Raw genomic sequence first — 24195 nt, 5'->3', positions numbered from 1 at the left:
TTCCTTCCTTCCTTCCTTCCTTCCTTCCTTCCTTCCTTTCTTTTTTCGAGACAGCTATTTTTCTTTTTTAAGTTTAAGATTCCTACAAAGTTTGAGATTTATCTCCAGATGACAACTTTTCTCTCTCTGGGCAAGGGCAAAGCTACAAATAATCTGCTATTAACCATATTTAACCTAGAATTTAGATATAGTCTAGGCTGGCTTTGGATTTATGATTCTCCTGCCTTATCCTCCTGAGCACGGGTTTTAACAAGTATGTACAGCTATGCCCAGCAGCTAGCATTGACTTTGTAATGCTTCTGATTGGTAAATCAGAATACAGTGCAAGTTAAAAACTATTATATTAAGTTCCTATTACATAATACAGTTATTATTCTATGGTTTCTGCTTTACTGATATAGATTAGTTCCTCGAGTTATAGTTTTATTTCCATGAAAAATGAGCTTTATAGATTTTTTCAGGTTTCATTACCCTATATATTTCCTACATGTTGAAAGAAAAAAATCAAGGTTTAAACTGTAGTATTATGTACAAGGTGGGAGACCTAGAGAGAGCCCAGAGTTACCTCACTTATGACACAAAAGCTGGGATTTATCACAAAAACGTAAAAAAAAAGAAACAAAAAACCCCACCAAACCAACACAGTCCAAAGCTCACTTTCTGCCAGCTGGAAAATATTGCTTGCCCCCATTAAGGCCGTTTTCTTTATCTATGGCAGTAGGTACTGATGGAACTCCTTAAGATAACCAGGCCTGGCAGTACAGGAGTACAATCCCTTGCTAACATGAAAGCAGCCAGGTTACTGGTTTGTTTTGTTCTAGCTTAGGATTACTGCCAGGGTCCTCTAGGTTTGAAGTTGGACCACCACACCTTCTTATTTAGTATTGGTACTTAAACTGAGCCCCAATTGTCTACAGTAAACTAAGATGGCAGAACATTCGACATGTCTGACGGGAGCTGAGCACCAGTGTTAGGTGGTAACCCAATAGCCACCTATGGGAGAAATGGCTTTAGCTGGAGTAGATGTTGAACAGATTAAAACATGAAGAGGCACAGGGCACTTTCCCTCCTTTGGATAGTTTCTGAGGCACACGCAGGAAGGAATTTCCTCCTCACCAGCTTGGATTCTTTAGGATTTTTGGATCTGGGCACGTAGCGTGACATATTAGTGCTCAGTACAAGTGTGTTGAATCAGACTGTGAGATACAGTAGAAGCCTCAATCTAACCAGCTGGGGTAGGAAACGGGCATGGAGGGAAACGTTCTAAGAACAAGGCCCTGCCTGAAAGTAAGTCACTCATGGCCACAGACATCCTGAAAGCAGGATGAGGTTGTTCCCCAGCCCTGGAGAGACAGAGAGGGCTGAGGGCAGGGAGGCCCAGGGGAGCCCTGTTAGTATGGACTCCATAAGTATCCCTGGTTCTACTGCCATATATAGCATCCAGCTAGGACTCTAGACTGGGCAGGAGAGCCTGGGACCAGAGTGGTCAACCAGTCCATACAGGGGCCAGATAGCCCTGGACCATCCTTGTCCCCAGAACCACAGCCCCATAGTGGCTAGGGCAGAGGTCAGGATGCCTAGGGCCCGCCCTCAGGAGTCAGTAGAACTGAAAGATCACAGTTGTGAGAGGAGGGGCAACAGGAAGCAGAGGAGTGCAGGTGAGCTCATCCGGCACTCAGAGCAGCAGGGGCCAGTGTGCCCGGCAGGAGGAGGTGCCGGGCCAAGTGCAATGGAGAAAGGATCTGCTGTGGACGTCCTGAGGAGGCTGAGAGATGGGATTCCCGCTCAGCAGTGCAGAGCAGTGCATGGCTGTGCAAGGGCAAGGGGACAGGGAGGAGAGCTGGGTGCTATGAGTGGAGCAGCAGCGGCAGCAGCGGTGGTGGTGGTGGTGGTGGTGGTGGTGGTGGTGGTGGTGGTGGTGGCGGCCGGCGGCAGCAGAGGCAGCAGCAGCAGCAGCAGGGGAGGCAGAAAGCCCTTGGAAGTGGCCTGAGGTAATGCAGAGGGATCTGAGGAGCCCTGCAGCCAGCATACTGCTAGAGACATTACTACCAGCAGAAAACGACGTTCAGGTGAAGACCAGTGTGGAACCCAAGGAGAGGATGTCGAAGACCAGGACCAGGATTGAGACTTTGCCTCTAGCCACCCCTGGCCAGAAGATTTTTCCAATCCCTAGTAAGGAGGGATTAGTAGTTAAACAAAGATCAATCTGCATTACACATCATCATATTTTGTTCTCTATAGGTCCAAGTTAACCGTTACGTAAACTACAGTGCTCATCTTACTGTCATACTCCTCCCTAGCCCCTAGCCAGATCTCATTGTGATTTTCAAACTTCTGAGTACAGGAACCCCACTTGGTGCTGGACTGGAAATGGATGAACCTATTGGCCATGGGTTAGAATCTTGGAGCTCAGAAACTGAGCCATCGGGTCCCAGGTCATACAGACTGTTTTAGCACTAAGGGATGGCTTTGAGAGCAAGTCACACACAGTGGCCTTTCAATCAGGATTTTCCCTGCCTGGGACAGGTACATAAGCCTCCTCCTGCTGAAGCAGAGTCTGCTCAACCAGGAGCATGTCTGCACACCCTAGCAGGTGGTATTCTAATCTAAGTGATCAAAGCTGTGGGGGTAGAGATCCATCTTAGAAATGGCAGATCAGAGTCCCTAAGAGTCCCTGCCAGCATGTCCTGTAACCTCCTCTGATGTTTAACATTCCTGAGTCCTTTTCCTTATGCTTTAAGGCCCACTTCTCCTTGGCTTATGCTCAGGCATGAAAACTTAGGCTGTCAAGCATTTCTGTTTTGCTTGTTCACGCTAAGCATGTGCCCACCCTACTGCTGAGCTACGGTGATGCCAATCTCTATGTGAAGTCTTCAGCCTTCTCTTTCTCAAGTTTCATCATTGCTACTGCTTCCTACATATGACTTGGTTACAAAAGTCAATAAACCAACCATGTCTGGATCTAGCTCCCTTTTGCGTCCTCTTGGAGTTCATTTCTCTCTCAGGAAAGGAAACAGCAGAGGCTGAGAGCCACATTGGCTCTTAATCCCTGCTCCATCTAACACCGGGCTCGCTCACGCTTACTTTCATTAAGCTATGGCTGTTTCATATCCAGACCTCAGGATCAGTTTCTTACAAGTGATCAAGGTAAGATAACTGGCAGACGCTCTACTGGTCCAGCATGGCTGTACCACGAGAACATAGGTGTGTTGCCATGATAACAACTGCCAGAGCCCCATCCTGAGTGTAGGATTTCTGGCAGGCACAGACCCAAATGGGTACTTGACTGGGTTTCTGAGTATAAGCCGCAGAAGAGAATAATTTGCTTCTTAAATGCATGCTTGTGTACGCTGAGTTCAGGGACAGGTTAGTTTGCATCCTAGACTGGTGACCCAGGAGGTCTTGAGTACTTTAGCTTAGAGAATTACTTTCGTGACCCAAAGCTTTCTTATAGAATTTTGGATTTCAGAATCTGAGCTTCTGAGCATGCAGGCAAGATGGAGTGGGTTCAGGGTGGCTCGGACATTACCTGAGGCTCCACATCCAGAATTGCAATCAGGCCCTGCTCATGGATTTTCCGAATGGTCTCCAGTTTTGTCCCATACATTGCATCCTCATGGCTGCCGTACTCCAAGTATTCATTATTTGAGATGTCTTGCATCATTTGGTCATGAGATACAAAGTAATAATTCTTGCCATTTTCTTCATCTTTCTTTGGAGGTCTGGTTGTATCTGCAAAGTTCCGTTCATGAGAAGTTTAAACAGATGGATTGGTGAGTTATACTCCCAATGGACCTATTCAACTCTGTCTCTGTCTCTCTCTGTGTGTGTATATATATATATATGTGTGTGTGTGTGTGTGTGTGTGTGTGTGTGTGTGTGTGTGTGTGCTGGGATTTATGTCTTTGTACATTAGGCAAGTACTCTACCACTGAGCTCTATAAACTTAGCTCCTCAATTGTTTCTTGAAAGCTCATTAAGCCATAGCTTAATGATAGCACACAGATGCAATGCTGGGAGGTGGTAACAGGAAGGTTACATGTTCATGGCCAGCCTGGGATACAAGAGACCTTGTTTCAAAAGAAAAAAAATAGGCTTTTTTTTTTTTAAAGAGTGTCTCATATCCTCTGGTCCCATCTTCAGTAACACTGTAGATTTTAAGCCAAAGCAATTTAAGAACCATATTTATCAGTGCATAGTAGCATATCAGCTGCGTTTTCTTGTTGTTTGGTGAATATTTCACTGATATGACGTATTTCATGCCACACCAGGAGAAAAGATATGAAATGACTGTGGTGTTTTGAATAAAACATGACCCTATAGGGTCAGCTTTTGAATACTTGGTCTCCTGTGGGTAGAACTGTTTGCAGAGGTTGAACCTTGCTAGAGAAAGTATATCACTTAAGACAGGCTTGGAGAGTTCATAGCCTTCCTCCACTTCCAGTTTGCTCTCTCTGCTTTGTGTTCGAGGTTGGAAATATGATCTCTCAGTTTCTTGCTCTGCTGCTATGCCTTCCCTGCTATGATAAAGTCTTATCCCTCTGGAACAGTAAGCCAAAACAAAGTCCTTTTCCTGTAAGTTACTCTGATCATAATATTTTATCACAATAAAAATATCACTAATAGAGTGGCCCAAGATTAACATAACTCACTCTTTTTACTTTGGTCCCTTGCAGAAAAAAGAATAAAAGAATGGACAACTATGTGTGGTTATTCTCATTTAAATGAATGGCAGTGAAATAGTTCAGTTTCTTAGTCTCATGAGCCACATTTCAATGGCTGAAGAGCCACAAAGGACTACTGTATTGGACAGTTCAGATGTTGAAAGTGCTAGTCTATACCGCTTCATAGATGAGGATGCTAGAATACAGCAAAAGACACACCAAACTGAAACAAATGGGCTTCCAGAGGTGTGGCTATGGTTATCATAGAAGAACTAAAACAAAAGGAAGTTGTGAACTGGTTTATAGGTTAAATTGTCTTTCAGAGGTGTCTTGTTGGTGTTGTTTTTGTTTCTTGAGACAAGATTTTGCTTTGTAGCCCTGGCTAGCCTGGTACTTGGTATGTTGCTCCAGATGGACTTAAATCCATAGCAATCCTTCTGTCTCAGCCTCCCAAGTGCTGGGGTTACAGGTGTATACCACTGTGGCTGCTTTCCTCTAAAGTTTTGTTTTTTAAGATTTATTTTTATTTTATGTGCAGGAGTATTTTGTCTACATGTATGCCTGTGCCCACGTGTGGGCCTAGTGTCTACAGAGGCAAGATGAGGGCATTAAATCCCCTGGAACTGGAGTTACAGACTACTGTGAACTGACATGTGGGTGCTGGGAACCACACCTGAGCCCTCCACTAGAGCAGCAAGTGCTCTTAATTGCTGAGCCATATCTCCAGCCTCTGCCTTCAAGTTTTATTGAAACATAACCATGCATATTTGCTGATAATCTGTCTATGGCTATTTTTATTCCTCAGTGGCAGAGATGAGTAGTTCTGGCAGGGGTTATATGGCCTTCAAAGACTCAAAGAGAAGGGTTTGTCACCTCCCAAGTCAGTAAATGCCAATATGCAGAACATGTTTTAGCAAGTATTTTGTTAAACAAAGTAGGGAAATTGGTGTAATGGTTTAGAGACAAAATGTTCCCCTAAATGCTCATGTGTTAAAGACCATGGTTCCCAGTTGATACATCCAATCATTGAACAGCAACTAGATCAAGAGGGCTTTGACCTAATAATCAGTGGATTAACCGGCTCATGGATTCATAATTGGGCGGCATTACTGGGGGATAGCAGTATTCGGAAGTAGGATCTAGTTGGAGGAAGTAATTCATCAATGAGGGAATATCTTTGGGAACCACATTCCTATCCTGGCTTCTCTGTTTCCTGGTTGCCATGAGGTAAGTATCTTTGCTCTGCTATCAGCTTTTGTCATCATGGTATTCTGTCTCACCAAAGGCTCACAGCAAGGAAGTGAGCAGGCCACCCATGGACTGACATCTCTGAATTGTGAGCCAAAATCACTTTGTGCCTTTTAAATTTTTTTTTTTTTAGATTTTTGGTAAAAGTCAAACATAACTGGACACACACACACACACACACACACACACACACACACACACACTCCTTTGTCTCCCCTCCTCCTTTTTCCTCCCTGATTTTGTTCTCTCATCTTTCAACTATCTTTCTTCTGTACTGCTTCATTCCTTGAGTAAAGACTGATTTATGCTACTCTTTGATGAATATATGCAACTTAGAAAGAATGCTTTCTCCAGTTACACAAAAAGCTTTAGTTAGCATACCTAATCTTCAGTTATGTCAGGTAATGCACAGTGTGTATGCATCAGGGGTCAAACAAGGCATGACAGATTCAAACTGAGCTAGTTAACTAGGCATTTAATAACCAGGAAGTTTAACTTCTATGTGATCAAGATGAAACTAAACATTACCCAAACTCATTGTATTCATGATACAGACATGAAAACTGAAAGAGCATTTCAAAATGTATAACTATAAAATTTCAGGAGCACCAATTGCAATACTTAATAAGATTTTTGCATGCTAATTTGTGGACTTTTTGAAGCCCCTTGGCTGTCTGAGGTGTACAGTGTCCTTGCTTTTGAGCACCCAGCAGGAAGAAACAAGTCTTGACATTTTCTCCTGTTGTTGTTGTTGTTGTTTTTTTTTTTGGTTTGTTATTTTTGGAGGCATGGGTTAGAAATGTAGCCCTGGCTGGCCTCAAACTTGCAGGGGTTCTGTTGTCTATGCCTCCTGAGTGCTGGATTACAGGTGTGTGCTAGCATCCCTGGTTACATCTGTTCTGTAGTCTATGCCTCCTGAGTGCTGGATTACAGGTATGTGCTAGCATCCCTGGTTACATCTGTAGCTCTAGAATCATTCTTCATTTGCTCTGTCTAACCTGAACAGAGACCTAACTTCTGGAGAGTTTTTGGAATTGAGATATTGAATAATATGAATAATGATGTAATAATGATAGGTCAGGTAGTTATGACTTAGCCATCACCTATTCCATATACATAGTCTTGAACCCTTTTTACAGCCATGGGTTATTCTGTTTTACAGTTGAGGAAATTGAACGAGGGTCGGAGGTTGACAATATGAAATAGACTACTAAGGGGGACTGAAAAATATTATAGGTCTGAATTCCTTATTCCAAACAACAGATAGTCCGTGGACTGGGCTTTAAAGGTGACAGGAAGTCAATAATATAGATAATGAGTGGAGGAAACAGGGTTGCATTAGAGAAATTGGAGAAAAGGTAAAGCTTATTTTTTTAAAGAATCATTCTAGATCATGTTTATGACATATGGCTGGAAAAATTAGGTTACAAAATATGTAATAGACTAATGGTGTACCCCCATGAAATACTAAGAATTTGGAAAAACCTTATTTTCTGCATTGCTTTCGTTTTGGATTTTACAAATTTCCTAGAGTAAACAGTTGCTATTTTGGTAATTAGAAAAAGTATGCACATTACAGTGACAAGAATGTGATAGGAGGAAAAGAATTCAAAGAGATTGATCTATTGCTTACGTGGAATAGGGTATGCAAACCGGTCCGGGTGCTTTGTGATGAGGGTGTTTTTTATGTGTCTTCTCCCAACACCATGTGCACCTATGTGATTTTGTAAACAATGGAAAAATTAACAACTAGTAATAACATTTGTAAAACAGTTTGGAGGTAAGAATAAGCACACAGCTAAACTTACCTAATAAGACTAATGTTTTCCTTTTGAATGCTGGCAGTTTGACTACTTCTTCATATGTGACAAGATCTAATTGATCAAACACTAAAATGTAAAGATTTAGAAGAAAGGTAAGTTATGGAATGGGTAGCTCATGTAGGTGAATTACAATTTTATTGGAAAAATTAAGTTACAGTAACACCACGAATCCCACTTACGACATGTAGCCTACATGTGATTTAATTCATAGTGCCATTATGGGACAATGTTTCATTTTTAAGCCCATGAAAATGACTCAAAGAACCAGGAACAACCAAAGATATGATGAGTACATGCAGGAAAGTCCAATTCTAGAGGATACCATTTTATTTTTTTCATGCAGTATTCCAACAAATCATTTGAATTAACTCAGAACCACATGCTGTTCATAGTTTCACAATTCTAAGAAATTGGCAATACTAAATAAAGAGTCTATGGGCAGCAACCAACACAAGTGGAGCATGAGCAACTGAAGGCAAGCGAGGAGGGCCGGTTCTAGCGCTTTCAGAGATGGGTGAGAAATGCATGGTTATCCAGTTTGTAGTTCATGGGACTGCTCTTTATTACTTCTTATGAAGTGATGAAGGCGGCATGTTGAAACCTGTCAAAGCCAAGTTCTGGAAGGAGTTTTACAAGCTTTCAATTGAATATTTCACCAACTCTACCGTAACTGAGGTCTTGGGATTTTAAATAGGGAAGCATGCATTCCTGGCCCAGAAACCATGTCAGCCATTAATTATAGAGGAAGCTATGTGGTAAATTAGGATGAACAGGATGGAACTAATCATGGACAGCCTGAGCTTAGAGACATTAAAGAAAGAAATACTTTAAAAATGTGTTTCTGAAACCTGCCTCTTAACAACACTATGATCTGAACAATTTCAAGCAATATGGGGAAGTTATCATAGTGAATTATCATTGCTGTTGAAGTCCAATGTGGTCTCATTGTCACACATGTTTGAAAATTCTCCCGAGAAAGCTGAGATCCTACGTCTGTATTTCCTGTATCCCTGCCTCCCATCCCCAGTACACAGTGAAGTTTCCTTCTTAAAATACTGAGTTTTCCCAGGATTTGAAGTGGGAAAAATAATCTAGTGAAATGGATTCTATGGTTGAATCATTCAGAGAGCTTCTGTTCCCTGCAATAATATGGCCACATGATCTTGAGAATCAGCTCAGTCCTTTTTACTTGTGTGTGAGCTGCACAGTAGCAAAACTTTATGATGCAAAAAACATACCATGGAATGCAATACATCTCAAACACAAAAATGAACAAAAAGTATCATTCTCAAAATATATAGATAAAGGAAGATAATATATTAAAATAAAGGTTAGCACATATTAATGAGTCTTTGTGCATTTCTTTTCTTTTGATAGCTTGATTCTATAAAAGTTAAGTAAAAAAAAATCTTTAGATCATATTCTCCAGAAATAGCTTATATTGGAGAAACATTTGCAGGATGTCACGGACACAAAATAAAAATGTACACGAGACTTTCTGTGGTGGAGTTACCTCACTGTGCTGCAGTGCGAATGGAATGACGGGAACTGCAGAAGTAAAGGCAGGAGTCCTTATGGCATAGCTTTCTGTACCTATTGTCCTGAATACAATGTCCATCAAGGAAAAGTGTGCTTATGGGAAGAAGTGTATCAGCAAGCTGATGTGTTTTAAACTATTAAAACCATCAAGATGACGATGACATGAAGTTTTCTGAAAGGGAGACACCGCTCTCTCCCTCTACAGAGCCCTAATGTGAGTCTTGCTTATTTATGTTTTGGTCATTGTCTAAAAGTACACGAGTTAGGGATTAACAGTCAATACGCCACAAATGAAGCAACAGATAGGTAGAATATTAGAATTTGAACCATGAATGAGCAGCATGAAAAGGTTACTCTGGTTTAAATGAAATTGTCACATAGTCATAGGTTTGCGAGACAAAACAACAAAACACAACAGAGAAAAACAAAACAGGATATTTGAAAAGAATACTTAAAGACTGAACTTATGGAGGGTTTAAATTGCTTGTTGATTAAAGAAAAAAGAGCTTAATAAAATGAAATCATTAAAGACACAGAGGCATAGTTATTCAACAGGTTACTTACATGCACAGAGGCCATTGGGAGTGAGACAGCATGAAAAATGTACAGGGGTCATTGAAATATGACTTTTTATATATTAGTAAAACAAAAGTATAATAGGCACAAAATAAACTTTATCATGCAATATTTTAAACACAAGGTAAATAAACCACATTAAGAAACAAACTCATTTTAATACAAATTCAATCATACCTTTATATGAAAGCCAAGTAGATTTTATATGCTAGCATGTATATGGAAATTTTATGTGTGAATGATAAGAAACCATCTTTAGAGAGAATAAATGTAGGGGCCTTTCATTTTTTACTTTGTGCATTCCAGAGTCGTCTGTGGTCTTTAATTATGTGTGCCTATTATCTTACTATTATATTTTATGGAGCTTGGGCTCAAACCCAGAGCCTTGCACATGCTAATAAAGTACTCTATCACCAAGCTATAACTAAATCCCTACTTCTATTATTAAAAAAAATTGGCAATGTCAGTGAGGTTATATGCCATTTTTCTTTAGGACAGCTTGTAGTATTAAACATAATTTAAATATAACTATGAATACTATTCCAGAAATCCTCTATGTTGATATATACCCACATAAGCAGTATTTTCAGGACACTAAATGCCACTGTTTTGATGGTTCACATTTAAAAAAATGAATATAGACTTTGTAATTTGTTAAAAAGTTTAAGTCAGTAACTTGAACTAAAAGTGCCTTCTTGAAGTCTTGGACTTAAGAAGCTCAGTGCCTCTGGAGTACAGATCTAGCAGGTGACAGTACTGTTTGTATCAGATACATGTGGTTAAAGGTTTCATGAGCGTGTAGAAACCATATTTCATATAAATATTACACATACCATAATATAATTTATTCCCAGGAATTTAGAACTATTGCCTGGTATACTTTGTTTATATTTCTCTGTTTTCCTGGTAAGCTACTTAACATTTCAGGTGCTTAAGTATTTAAGCAACTATATTGGTAGGAAAAAAGTAAGCAGTTAACACTGAATCCTTGCCTCCATTTGAAAGGCTGTAAGTAGCTTCAAATATTGCACAAAAAGCCCCCAAAGATAAAACAAAACCACAAACAAACAAACCCCCAAACAAAAACTCCTCAGAATGAATCTCAACTAGTGGCATTAGCCTGGAGTGGCCAGACAGCTAAAGTGGTTGAATGAAGGGAGCCAGGCAAAAAAGCCAGGGCATGTGGGTATGCAGGGGCAATAGGGAATAAAATGTCTATCTAAAATGGACACCAGCAACCTATAGTTCCAAAGGAAGGAAGTGGCTTGGTGATGTTGCATTTATTATTTTGCCAAGGGATGTTGAAAACCCAAAGTTTTATGTTACATAACCTGATTTTCAAATGTGGTATCATAAAATTATTTAAATACTGTGTATGAATAAAATTTATGCCACTCTATTATGTAGGATGTAGGCTGCACAGTTTACACAGAATTCTGCTTTAACTAGATATGAGAATTTTCCTGGTGATAAAAAGATAGATTTGGATGTCATGATTTCCATTCTTGGTGCTGTTGATAAAGTCTCTACTCTTTATTTTACTTGATGATACAAATAGTTTCCAACTTTGATTATAAGATTTAGACCTTGTCATCAATGGACACATGGGTAACAAAACCCATGGCCTTATTTTGAATTACTGCACACCACAGAAAGAACAGAGTTGCTGTATTTCCTAGTCAGTTTCTGAAAGAAATCCTTGAGCTGTATTGTTTGATCTGTGAGCATCTGGCTAGTTGTTGTTATGAAAGAATACACTATTTCCAAGTTGTCATAGCATAGAGGGAGGCTATCAGTATTTGACAGCAATTCTTTATATGGACAATCTGATCATTCATGAGGTAATCTCATCCTAGCCAAAGCAGACAACTGTCTGCTGACAGCCTGGTCTCTTGAACACAATGATAAGCAATGGGTTCTTCTGGATTTTAGGGTAAACAAGAGGAAAATGTTCATCAATAAAGTGGAGGAGTGCCGAAGAGATAGTGACAGAAAGAAATGCTAAGCTTAGTTGGGCAAGTATACTGCAGACAGGCCAGGATAGAAAAAGGAAGGAGAACTCATGACTCTTCAGGGGAAGGATCCCTGACAGCAATGTTCTGTCTAGAGACTCACAGACAAGCAGAAAGAAACATAAGTGACTATGCAAGGACTTTTCTTCCAAGGTATTCAGACTCCTTTGAAGGCAGCCAGATAAACATGGACAGGTAGGACAATCCCTCAAGCATGACATGGACTATTTGGATGCCAAAAAGAGGCTCATGGTTAGGAAAACACTAAGGGCAACAAAAAGAGTGGAGGCCCTGTCCCCTGTGCAACTAAGATTATTTTTCCTAAGTTGAAGTTTTTGAGAACTTTGGCGCATGGTTTGAGATATGGGGAGGATGTCAGGCCAAAGGATGGAGAAGAAAACAATTGTATCCTATTGTCTAAAATCAAGGATAAATACTTTCCAACCTGGACAGGGAGTGTTTCTCAGAGGGCTACAGCCAGAGACATAGGGTACTGCAAGATTACTCAGATCTACCATGAGGGTACCTTTTTGCCAGGCTGAGTAATGAAAGAACCTTAGATCCACTGGGGTTTAGCATTAGAAAGGACCGCCTTGACTGGCTAACCTGATTGCTTGGTTTGAAGGCCTCAGAGAGCTAAGTGACCAAGTCATACACTTCCTTGAGTGAACTAATGATCTTGCCTCAGCTTGCCTATGAGGCTGATAGTCACAGTTGCAGGAATAGTTTACGTTGACCACTGGGAATCCAAATGTGTATGATGGAAGAACCACAGTGATGCCCCAGTGCTCCAAGAACAGAAAACACGAACCATGGGAAATGAGAACAACTTAGCTTCAGATTGGATGTTGATTCTCTGGCAAAATTCTTCAACAAATGATTTGATTAAGCCTTTGTTAACAGTTGGAGAGGTCAAGTTTTCTGACCAATTCACTTAGTTATCCTCAGAGCCAAGTTAAAGAATATTGACAAATTGAATACTGACGTCCATACACTTTCCAATTAGTAGACTGTAAAACTAATGACATATTAGCAGATTTACCCAGCTATTTCTCTGCTTTTGTAGGTTTAAATTAATTTGAATGTCACCAGTATTTATGTGTCATTTAACACTATACAACTGACAAGCTGAATTAGAAAATATCCTCTCTCATTTGGATACTGGGGATGTGACCGAGGGCCTTGCATATGTTAGGCAAGCACTTTACTACTGATATACACATCCCCAGCAGACTAAATGTTTTGTATTTAACTAATGTGATTTAGATTTAACTAATCTCTTGTGTGCTTGTCACATTGTGTTAGATGGGTGAAAGCAGACAGAAGAAGAAAAGGCAAGTAAGAAAACTTGGCAACAAGTACTGGTATCTCAGGCTAAGCTAGCTTCTGCTGATACTATACAGTTTTTCAAACAGTGCCACTTGAACAGAGTGGTTGCTAGAGTCTATTTAGATATTGGCTTTACATATTTCTTTCCTTTATTAAACAAACATAAAAGCCATTGTGTGGCTAGTGCACCACGGTAGTACATAAAGTATACTTTTAATCAGGAGTAAGAGTGTGTAGAGTGTACGTGATGGGAATGGAAAGAGCCTTCATTGAATTGAGCCATTCCAACTTAATCCATGTGGAAAGTCACATTCATTCTGGATTATACAGCAGTTCAGAAATGCTTACATTTAATTTCTGGTTAAGAAAGGAGAATTCAGAAGTCCCAAAGAACTTTTTCTAGCACATGGTGATTGATGCATGCTAGAACGCTGCAGAGAAAGCTGCTTTCTAGATTTCTCAGAGATACACTGAATTGCATATGGATGGCTGCAGTCACTTGACTTTTTGGGGCCACATGCTTGATAGTTTAGAGTTATTTCTGAAATCTTGGGAACTACTAGGCTAATGCCAACTTTTAATTTCTCAGGAAAAGTTCCTTATTGAAGGCGTTACATTGAGAAGTCATTGAAATTACGTATACCATCACATATGATCTTTCAGCTTAAATGACATGCTGTGAGTCTTCTGGGAATTCAAGTGCAATGATCCATCACACTTTACTTGGTGTGCATTTCAGTTTTTAACACAACAGCAAATCCCATGATTCAATTAAACCCCAGCTTCAATACAGACAGAGGGGAGGGAAGGCCTAGCTAATCACTTTGTGTTTTTGAGAATTTGAAAGGGCATACAACAGGGAAGGTGAATAGTCACAGAAACTAACTCAAGTTAGTATATATGTTACCCATGCCCTTTCAAATCAGCCACAGAACCCTCTGTAGCACAGTTCTTCTGTGTATCTTTGTCTCCAATACTTGTCATGGGTCCAAATCCAAGGACCAAGAGGAGCTAGGAGGGAGGGTTATCCTTTTAAGGTCAATCTCTCTGCCAGAGAGGAGAGAATCCCAGGGACCCAGCATACCTAGCTAGGTCTTGGAGATGCTTGACCCAGCCTCAGAAACAGACATGCTTTTCCTACCTGCATTGTGCTTTGCCAAATATTTATCTTTGTACTGCTTCTTTTTCTTGCCAAACCAAGTACAGCTGGCCTGCTGCTCTTGTTTGGTCTTCTCCATGGCAATGCAAGCTACTCGCCTAGTACACAAAGAAAAGAAAGAAGGAAGAAAGGGAGAAGGGGGAAAATCCAACAAAGTTAATGCACAATTTTATGTTGCGAAAAGAGAAAAAAAGTCATTTGAAGGCTACACACAATAGGATAACTGTTCCTCCTCAGTTCTTGAAATCATGGACATAAAGAGGGTTCTTCAGCTTTCATGACAACTTCTTGGAAATGGTTTAAGACTACAGGCTTAGGTTAAAACTGCTGTGTTCCTTGAGCCCACATTAGCTGATAATAAGGGTCTGAACTCTCAACATGTGGTTGTGAGATTCAGGGGTGATGATCGAGGGATCCTGAGGCAAGGCAGGCCTGTTTTGCATCCTGGAATTGTTATGCATTAGCCTGTTTTAAGTGCTTAGTGCTTAGTATTAGGCATGTTTCTAGGAATTTTTCACATATCAACCTCAAGAAATATTTCTGACAAACTAAATTGCATCACAAATTGCACAGAAATTCTTAAAGTTTATAGCTTTGTCTTTCATGTTTTATTGTGTAAGAATTTTTTGTTCTTATCATGTGGAGTAGGAGTCCAGTCTCTTTTGTTAAGAACCCCTGCCTCCTACCACTTAGCTTGTATTTTATAAGTACTCAATTGTCCTAGTCGGCTATATAAAAATAAGACCGTCCCTCACTGCTGTGCAATGCTATCTGCTACATAGAAAGTAGCTATTTAGGTATAAAAGTGCTTTGATTCTGTCTCTTTAGTTGTTCTAGCTGAGCATCTCTGAACTACTATACCTTTGTGAGTTTTGGTTATTGGCTGAGTAAGACCTTGTTCTTTCTTCAAGAACATCCTGGCTATTCCTGAATTTGTGCATTTCCAGAAAATCTTTATAGATAATTATGTACATATGTACGTATGTATGTATGTATGTATGTATGTATGTATGTATGTATGTATGTATTGAGTATTGGGTACCCTTGTCACTCTCCACCTATTCCTTTGAGTCAGGGTCTGTCCCTGAACCTGTTGCTCACATTTTCTTGGATAAGCTGGAAATCAGCAAGCTGTAATGATTTTGCTGTCTTTACTTTCCTAGGCGCTGGGGTTATAGGGATACATCTGGCTTGCTATGTGGGTGCTGAGATATGAACTCAGATTCATGACTGCCTAGCTAGTCCTCTTAATTCTTTTCTGAGTCAACTCTCCAACTTCTTCATGCAACTTTAAAATTTGTCAGTTTCAAAACTTGAAATTTTGATTGAGATTGTATTGGTACAATTAATATTGGAAGGATAGACATGTTTACAATATTGAGTCTTGTAGTCAATCAATGCAATGCTTCTCTGTTTGTCTTCTTTAAAGCCTTATTGAATTTTCTTTTGTTTTGTTTGCGCCAGGTTCTCATGTGCCTCAGAGTGGCTTGAGAATCTTTATGTAGCCAAGGATGACTTAGCCCTCCTGATACTCTTGCCTGTACCTCTGAGTGCTGGGATTGTAAATGTGCACCATATTGTCTGACTTTTTTTCTTTTTCTTAAAAACAAGGTTTCATATAGCCCAGGCTGGCCTCAAAGTCACTATGAAAATGAGGTTGGCTTTAAATTGATCCTCCTTTGGGATTTACAGGTATGAGCCACCACTCCCAGTTCAAAGCTCCCCCAAAGGCTTTTCACATTCTAGGCAAGCATTCTACTACTGAGCTATATCCCTACCCTTGTCTCAGGAAATTAAAAACCAGTTCTTTAACTTGTAGTTTCAGGAGAGTTGAATTTATTTTTCCTTGTGAGAGAGGGTCTCGGGTCTCTGCAGCTCATGGCAGCCTGGATCTCACTATGTTGATTAGGTTATCCTCGAATTTCTAGAAAATTTCTTGCTTTAGTGCACAATATATGGGGATTCAGATGGGTTCTACAATACCCCGCTGACTGAATTGCTTTTTAAATTGTGCTGCTATGTCTTTAGTATATCCTATTTTTCTGTAAACAAGAAATAATCTAGAATCCCCCCACCCCACCCCAAGACAGTGTGTCATGTAGTCCAGAGTAGCCCTGAATTTACTATACAGGCCAGACTGGACTCACAATCCTTCTGCCTCAGTTTCCTGAGTACTGAGATTACAGGTATACGCTACCATGCTCCAGCCTCTGTTTTTCTTTTTTTCTTTTTTTAAAAAATAATTTATTTATTTTTTCTCAAATCGTAATTCATTCACACAGGGGTTATAAACACAGAAAGTCAGGATGTGGGGAAGGGGATGACACTGAAGTGTGGGTGTTCGGGGGGAATACAGATATCTTTCAGAACCGGGTATCGGCTGCAGCCTCTGTTTTTCTTATCTCTGGTATACCAACTTTGATAGTCCTACCAATGTAAGGAAGGGTTCCTGACAGATTGTCATCTTCCTTAAGCTTGTGGTCTTACTCTTGGTTCTCTGGCATAATAGCAATGCCTTCTTGGTAAGATGGATACTTGGTACAATAAGATTTTGTTGAAGGCTTTGATGAAAGGTTCTCATAGAGGACCTGGTTGTTGAGTTCCCCAGTACCCTTTGAGTTATTCAGCGCTTTCAAGCCCATTAAAAAGCAAAGCAAAACAAAACACCCCTTTATTTTCTGCAGCAGTTTTTCTTTGCAGCAGAAAGATTGATCTGAACAGTCTAGACCTCAGCAGAGACGAGAAGCAAACCTTTTTCCATTGTAGTTTCTTCAAATTTCTGAAGAGGACTAAGAGCACATGATTTATATCACCGCTCTAACTAGAAAGAAACCTGGAATCTATGGAGTTTTGTTTTTCTTCCTTTAACATTTTTTTTCAATACAGACCCTGTATCTGAGGATGGCTTCAAACTCTCTGTGTAACTAAAGATGGCCCTGAGCTTGTGACCATCCTGTCTAAGCCTCCCAAGTGCTAGACCGCAGGCCTGCACTGCCATACCTGCTTTACTCAGTGCTGGGAATCACACCCAGAGTTTCATCACCTGGGCTACTACATCTGCAGCCCACACATGATTATTCTGAATAAATGCTCATAATGTGACTGCTCTCTAGAAGACATCTTGTGAAATGTATCATTAGCAGCAGCAGCAGCAGCATAAAGACTTAGAAACTGCTTTCCTCCTGCTTATGTTAAACTGTCTGCACAAGATCAGACTGAAAGACAGTGCCAGATGGCAGGCTGTTGCTTCTGTTTGGGCCCCATTTCCCCAATTTGTAGCATGGCATCTGAAGCCCTCATCTACTTTAACGTTCTAAATGTAAGAATAGTTTTGGGGAACATGAGATAGCTGAAAGGGGCAATCAAGCTAAAGAGATTAACCAAAGAAAACTCTTTAATAGTGAGAAGGACTGGTGAAAAAGAGGAAATATTTACGGACTCAATATTTTTGGTTACTTTTAACTAAGTTCAAGTATTTTTGTGGGATATAGGTTAGGGAGTGGCAGAATTCCAGGTTTTGGCAGGTTAAGATTTGTTACATAAAACAAACAAAACCAGGTATTAAATAACCTTTTTTTTTTTGTAGTAGATTTCTGGTAGATATTGGGCTAATATTTAAGAGGATAGATTATGGACATTTAATAGATGATACACATCCTGTCTTCTCTCAGTTAAATGGGCTCTAAAATGCCTGTCTGATTTCTGCTCTACAGCTTAAGCCTTCTAACAGAACAGGTCATCTTTCTGTCTCTGTCTCTTGTTCTGTGGATGGAGCCCAGAGTATACCAGGCAAGCATCTACTTCTGAGCTACCCACCCCCCAACTCAGAAAAAACATTCTTAAAGAATGGTAAGGACAAGAACAAAGCTTCTGATTGTCCTTTCTCTCAACAGTGGAACAGGCTGCATTTTTAAATACCTCGAGTGATATTGAATCATGGGACTTGAAGATTTTTTTTTCCTGATGTTGAGGTAGGATGGTCATGAAAGGATACTTAGGGATATATCTGGAAGAAAAGGCCATTCTAAAGAGATTAGAATGGTCTGTAGCAGTTAAGGGCTCTGCCCAAATGATCTGAAGCTAGCCACCCAGCTGGTCTCCCCCATCTTTTCCTTATATGGAAAGTGTGTATGTAACTGGAACCACTATCTGAGTATAAGCTGAAGATTGAGAAGTCCTGGACGACTGATTTTTGGATTTGATCTTACACAACTGAAATTTATATAGTTACCAAAGAAAAGGATTTACGAAGCAGGTTTTATAATATAAAATATGAAATTGAGAACTAGAAGAGAAGGCTCAGTTTCACCATAAAATTACAAAAACATACCATTCCTGAAGTTCAGGAGAAGGAATGAGACCTGCAGTTCCATTTTTGGAGTTTTCCAGTTTACCCTGCCACCAGTTGTGGTCATCCTTACTAATAATCTGGATGATGTCACCAACTCGGAACCGGATGCCAGCTTCTTTGCAGGGGATGAGGTCATCCTTGGCTGGATCATATTCAAATTGTGCTCTTACATAGATCTATAAAACAAGAGCTTGTAAGAACGGAGGCCATGGTGATGTGAAGACAAACAGTGAATGCTACTCTAATAACCACACGTCAGCAGTGACAACACAACAGGACATCAGATGGTGAAAGCTGAAACGATGTATGGAGGTAGGACACAATAAACATCTACCACTAGAAACAGGGTGCCGTAGGGCTTCATTTTCGCTGTTTCTATTTGGAAGGAACACTTAAAATACTTGTTGAACAAATTCTGCTTTTAGTAATAGTATAATTAAGCTCACCAATTTAAAAACTTGCTATGCTCATGGTGATGGTATGGCTACATTGCCATGACCATGAGGCAGCCTTTAAGGCATAGAGACTAGTATTCAGGGTAAGTTTTCATGGTAAAGTAGCAAGAATTCTAGGTTGGGATCTTGCTTTCATGACATTGGATGCCATGCTTTCATGACAACAGGCAGTGTGTTTATACACTGCAGATAAAGCTATACATAAGCCAAACAATATTAAAAAGTTGAAAATACAGCTTTATTTATTTAGAGAGATTTTGTCTTTGTCTTTGTGCTTTATTCTTCTGGGAGAAGAAAGATGACTCTAAACCCTTGCTTTGACAATGTAACACTTGAAATCAGCACAGAGCATTAAAGCATGCATGTTTCAAGGCCCCGAGCTTTATGGTGTGTGAATTGAGGAGACACATTAGCAGACAGGGGTTATAACACAGCAGTGTTTTATGAATGACTGGAATTCTAAGTGCTTTAAAATAAGGCACTATATATCCAAGGTTGCCCCAGTTATGAAATCTTGAGACTAAACTGTGGGAATATTCTACTAATCATTAATTTATACAATTCTTAACTTAAAATAAGATTTAGTACTTTTTTTAGCATTACATTTCAAGAAAAACATTCCCATGAGTCTATCTATTGATATTAAGTGACTGTAAAACCAACCTGAAGGCTTTGGAACTATTGTGTGATATTTCATTTTAGCAACCCAGCCCTTAAAATTAATAAATCTCTGCATTTGTACCTAAAATACACAATTTAAAGGTGCTGGCTGTTTGAAAGCTACTTGCCGATGCTGGACAACACTTAGCATTTCTAAACTAGCACAGGCATATCAGGGTGAAGACCAAGGTACTGATGCTGTGTTTCAGTGTATGTAACTTTTAGACACACAGACAAATAGAAATTTAATTTTAATTCAGTTTTTAATTTCAGAAAAGTGCCTTAAATTGTTCATTAGGGCATGACTTTTAGTTATACTTAGAATTCTATGAATTTTGTATGCACCAGAGGCAGGTAAGATTCTCTAAGACCAAAACCTCCTTACTGCCAGCAAAAAATGATCAGGTTGTAATTACAATAACCATCACAGTTACAGAGATGTGAGGAAAAAAATCTTTATAGAGAATTAGTCATGTATGTGTTAAAATGAAATGGTACAAGCTTTCAATGCTCAAATGTTATGGTCCAAAATGCAGACATCATGGGATGGAAAGGGTTAATAAAGGATCGGCTATTAGCTCGGTTTAGAGAGTTTCTATAGAGGGTATCTATTCACCTGTCGTCCTTTTGGTTGGGTGGTTGATGGCAAGTCCTGTAGAATAAAGCCAACCCAGGAGAAACAGTTTCATTTACTTGTCAAGAGTACAAAGTAATTTGTGTGTTTCTGTTACAATATGGTTAAAAATGAACTAGATTTAAGTTGTAAAGAGATCATATACATTATTACATTTCTTAGAAATGTTGAGTTATTAGGAAAAAAAAATCAAACCCAGGCCATTTAGCAGCAAGCTGAAGAAAGCAGGTAAGTTGAAGCAGAGAGAAAATGTGTTCTTAAGAAACAACTCAGCATCTTCAACACAAAAGCCACTGCGGTTCAAACAGCCTATTACAAAACCCCCTGAGCACAAAAGAACGGTTGTCTTTTTTAACTTCATCATTGCAACCATTTAGATTTTGAAAATTTTAATGGCTCTATGGATTTTTACCATCTTAATAGCATTACATGTTAATATAAAAAAGGAATTTTTTTGAGAACCTAGGTTCACATTGGAAACACAGTTATAGACAATTTTCTTATACAATTTCTCTTACTTAGATACTTGGGATATCATTCCGTTTGAGATGATCTTTGAATGACTGATGATTTGGTTGGATAAGAAAGTTGATATATTCTCAAAGGGCAAATTAAAAATCAGAACAAAAAGCAACACTGCTGCATTCTTAGAAGTCTCAGAATTGCAGCTGGGTGACATGCTGCAGTGTCAGCAACGTAAGAGAAGATTTGGCTATCCCCCAAACCTGCAAACCTGCGCACGTAAATGCTTGTTTGGTTAAATGATTCGTTCTATATTCCAAAATGGAGAGTTCTGAAAAATGGCAACTTTCCAAGTTTAAGTCAAATATGTACTTTGTGTTAAAGATGTGATACCAGCGTGGCTTAAGTGCAGTTTGAAGCCAGTTCCTTTTGCTTTTCATATCCAGGCAAGGCTTATAATTCACAAAAATATGTGCACGTACCACAATAACAAGAGGGCACACCAATTCGTAAACTTAGATAGCGGAAACTAAAAGATGTTGTTGATATCCCTCAGAATGGAAAACTATGAAGCCCGAGAACACCCAAATGCTTATTCTGCAAAATCCCTTACATTTATCATTTTTAAATTAAAAAATTCTTAAAGAAATTTAAACACATTTCTATTTATATCCTTTGAGCAGCCATATGTATTGGTAGGGTGGCTGAGAGGTATTTTTAGAACAACTATAGCACTCTTGAATTACATTTCTTCAAATGTGACTGATTTTTAAGGAGAAGGAAATGTTGAGGAAGGTTTTTCCAGGAGTCAACTGCAAGGCTGCTGCAGTCGCTGTGTATGTCTGCAGAAGACAGTCTTTCCACTGAACACATGTAACTAAACACTCATGGCAGGTGAGCACCAACAAAATTGTCACACTTGGCTGTGTGGAGCTAGAGTTCTTACCGAAACAGAATTGTTAGTGCTGCTATGACCATTAGCAGGGGACTGTCTGGAAGTGGAGGGGGAATCTCTCTGTAATAAGACACAAGGTTCATTAACACAGAGCACTAGCACAGACACAGATATTCAAATGAACAGTCCCAACCACCGTCTGACAGCTACTTCCTCTGAGGCTAACGCTATAAGAGGTGCCATGCTGACTGACATACATGATTTCACAGAAGTATGAAAATCCTTTCTTTGCAGTTTGAAGATTCCCATATTATAAGTGAGGGCTGTGCTGTCATTGATTAATGATTATTCTCCTGTATCCAAAATTCTACAATCTTTGCTTTTTTAATTGGGCCCTCAGTACAGTGATATTAGAACCTTATCAAAGGGCTCACAATGACAAATATTATAATGCTATCGTATTGAAGATCTCAACTTCCTAGTTTCGTATTAAAGAATAGGTTAAAGAATAGGTTTGAGAAGTAGTTTATTGTTCTGAGGTACCCCACTATCAAGAATCACCATAACTCCACTGAAAGTAAATGAGCCTAAGAAAAAGGCTTTACATGTTGTAATCATCTTAGACCTTTCTAGAATAAATATTACTAATGGGGTAAAAAGAGAAAGCTGCACCAGAAAGTAAATCTCTTTCTTTGTAACATTTTAGCAGACTGAGTAATGCTCGACTTGTGGCCAGACTTCCCAGAAGCCCACACTTTCTGCTGTACAACCTACTCTGAATCCTTTCCACGTTCTGTTCCTTAGTGTCCAAGTCAACTATCAGAAAAAAAAAGTCCTTTAAGACATTTCATTTGTAGAGTTCTGTATCAACTTCTGTTCAAAAGATATGTTTCTCTCTAGGATACTGAAAGAATACTTCTGGAATTGGTTAGCCTGAAATAGAATGAGATCCTTTAGAGGAACATTCTCAAACATTATGTAGTGGATTGATCTCTATTTGTCATCCTCAGGGATTCAACTCAGTAGGGATAGGTTCTGGGGGAAGTGGATGAGAGTCTTCATTAGAGAAGCCTTGTCCTAGCTAAGAAGAGTCCAAACCCAGGTGGGTTAAAAAAAGAGTTGTGTTTCTATGTTGGGGGTGAACACGGTAAGAGGAGGAAATCATTTATTTCAAATATCTAAAGGTATAGAATTTATATGTATAATACTGGTGTCTCCCTCAGACTAGTTCAAAAACTTGACAAAAAGGAGAAACTTGTATCAATAACTAACACTATCTTTGGGTTAGCACCACCCCCAGCCCAATCTATTTATTGAATGTTGTCAACACATGAGAAATGTTACGAGAAACCTATGGTTCTAGAATATTTAGAATTATTTATACAAAAATACATGCATGCATGCCATTTTCTCTTTCCCTGACAGGTTTATACTCTAAGTAACAAAATTTAATGCTCTGAATCTTGAAGCTGGAGCACTGCTGCATATTTCTGAAATATATTAATCGACATTCCATAGGAAGTCACCAACAGGGGCTCAAGACTCAACAAAATACGACACTTTAATTGACAATTAAAAATCTACTTGAACCTTCTACTTGTTTTCTCGTGAAGTTTGTAGCACCACTATAGACTTGAAAAGTGCAATCTTTCTTTCAAATTTCCTCAAGCATAAATCCAGTAAGTTAGCTACCAGCCCTTAAAAATTAGCTTTAGAAAATATACACTTCATATCTATTGATTTACAGTGATAAAAACTGAACCCAGGGACTCACACATGCCAAGCAAGCATTCACTGTGCTACATTCCCAGCTCTTACACTTCATACTAACATACTCGGAAGAGCCACAGGGAAATTTTAAAAATAAGGTTCAATAAATAACATTAGAGCTGAATGTGTTACAACCAAAGAATGATTCTATTATGATAATTTATGTCTCTCAATACAGAAAGAATAGATTTTTGACTATAATGAACAAAATAAAACTAAAAAAACCTCATAAGTTGAAAGAGTTCTAATTGCCAGAAGATAATCTGTTTTCAGAAATGTTGGGTGTGTGTGCGTTATTCTACAAAAGGTACTTGTTTACGGGTCATTTCCCACTTCAGATACGCAGACTTTTACAAAGGTCACAGGATCCTGTATCCTTTCAGTGAATTCATCAGGGTCTCATCGTGAGATCTGTCACTCATTTGAACAGTGATATCTCAACAGAAATTGATCACTTCTCAGACTCTTGGAAAGAACTACCTGTGGGATGTCTTAACAAGGGAAGTGAATGGACTTCCTGGGAACACTGTTAGATTTTTTGCCTCAGGGACTGACTTTCTTTCTTTCTTTCTCTTTCTTTCTTTCTTTCTTTCTTTCTTTCTTTCTTTCTTTCTTTCT

At 39.3% G+C, this 24195-nt stretch overlaps 1 protein-coding gene across 5 annotated transcripts in view; it reads right to left on the bottom strand.

Moving 5' to 3' along the window:
• Cask (calcium/calmodulin dependent serine protein kinase) overlaps window positions 1–24195 on the bottom strand; it is a 337083-nt gene that overhangs the window by 8989 nt on the left and 303899 nt on the right. For 2 of the 5 annotated variants that reach the window (XM_028776008.1, XM_028776013.1), the window contains 7 exons: window positions 21859–21927; window positions 20433–20468; window positions 18681–18877; window positions 14333–14448; window positions 7721–7801; window positions 7546–7626; window positions 3530–3732 (listed from right to left, as the gene is read on the bottom strand). In XM_028776008.1, coding sequence (XP_028631841.1) covers window positions 3530–3732; window positions 7546–7626; window positions 7721–7801; window positions 14333–14448; window positions 18681–18877; window positions 20433–20468; window positions 21859–21927 — 783 coding nt within the window. The remainder of the gene's footprint in view (window positions 1–3529; window positions 3733–7545; window positions 7627–7720; window positions 7802–14332; window positions 14449–18680; window positions 18878–20432; window positions 20469–21858; window positions 21928–24195) is intronic. The other 3 variants (XM_028776009.1, XM_028776011.1, XM_028776012.1) reach the window with 3 other exon arrangements.

Source organism: Grammomys surdaster, unplaced genomic scaffold (assembly GCF_004785775.1).
Source record: "Grammomys surdaster isolate TR1022 unplaced genomic scaffold, NIH_TR_1.0 263, whole genome shotgun sequence".
NCBI lineage: Eukaryota > Metazoa > Chordata > Mammalia > Rodentia > Muridae > Grammomys > Grammomys surdaster.
Note: the sequence above shows the minus strand (reverse complement) of the source record. Positions and strands in the feature narration are given on the sequence as shown.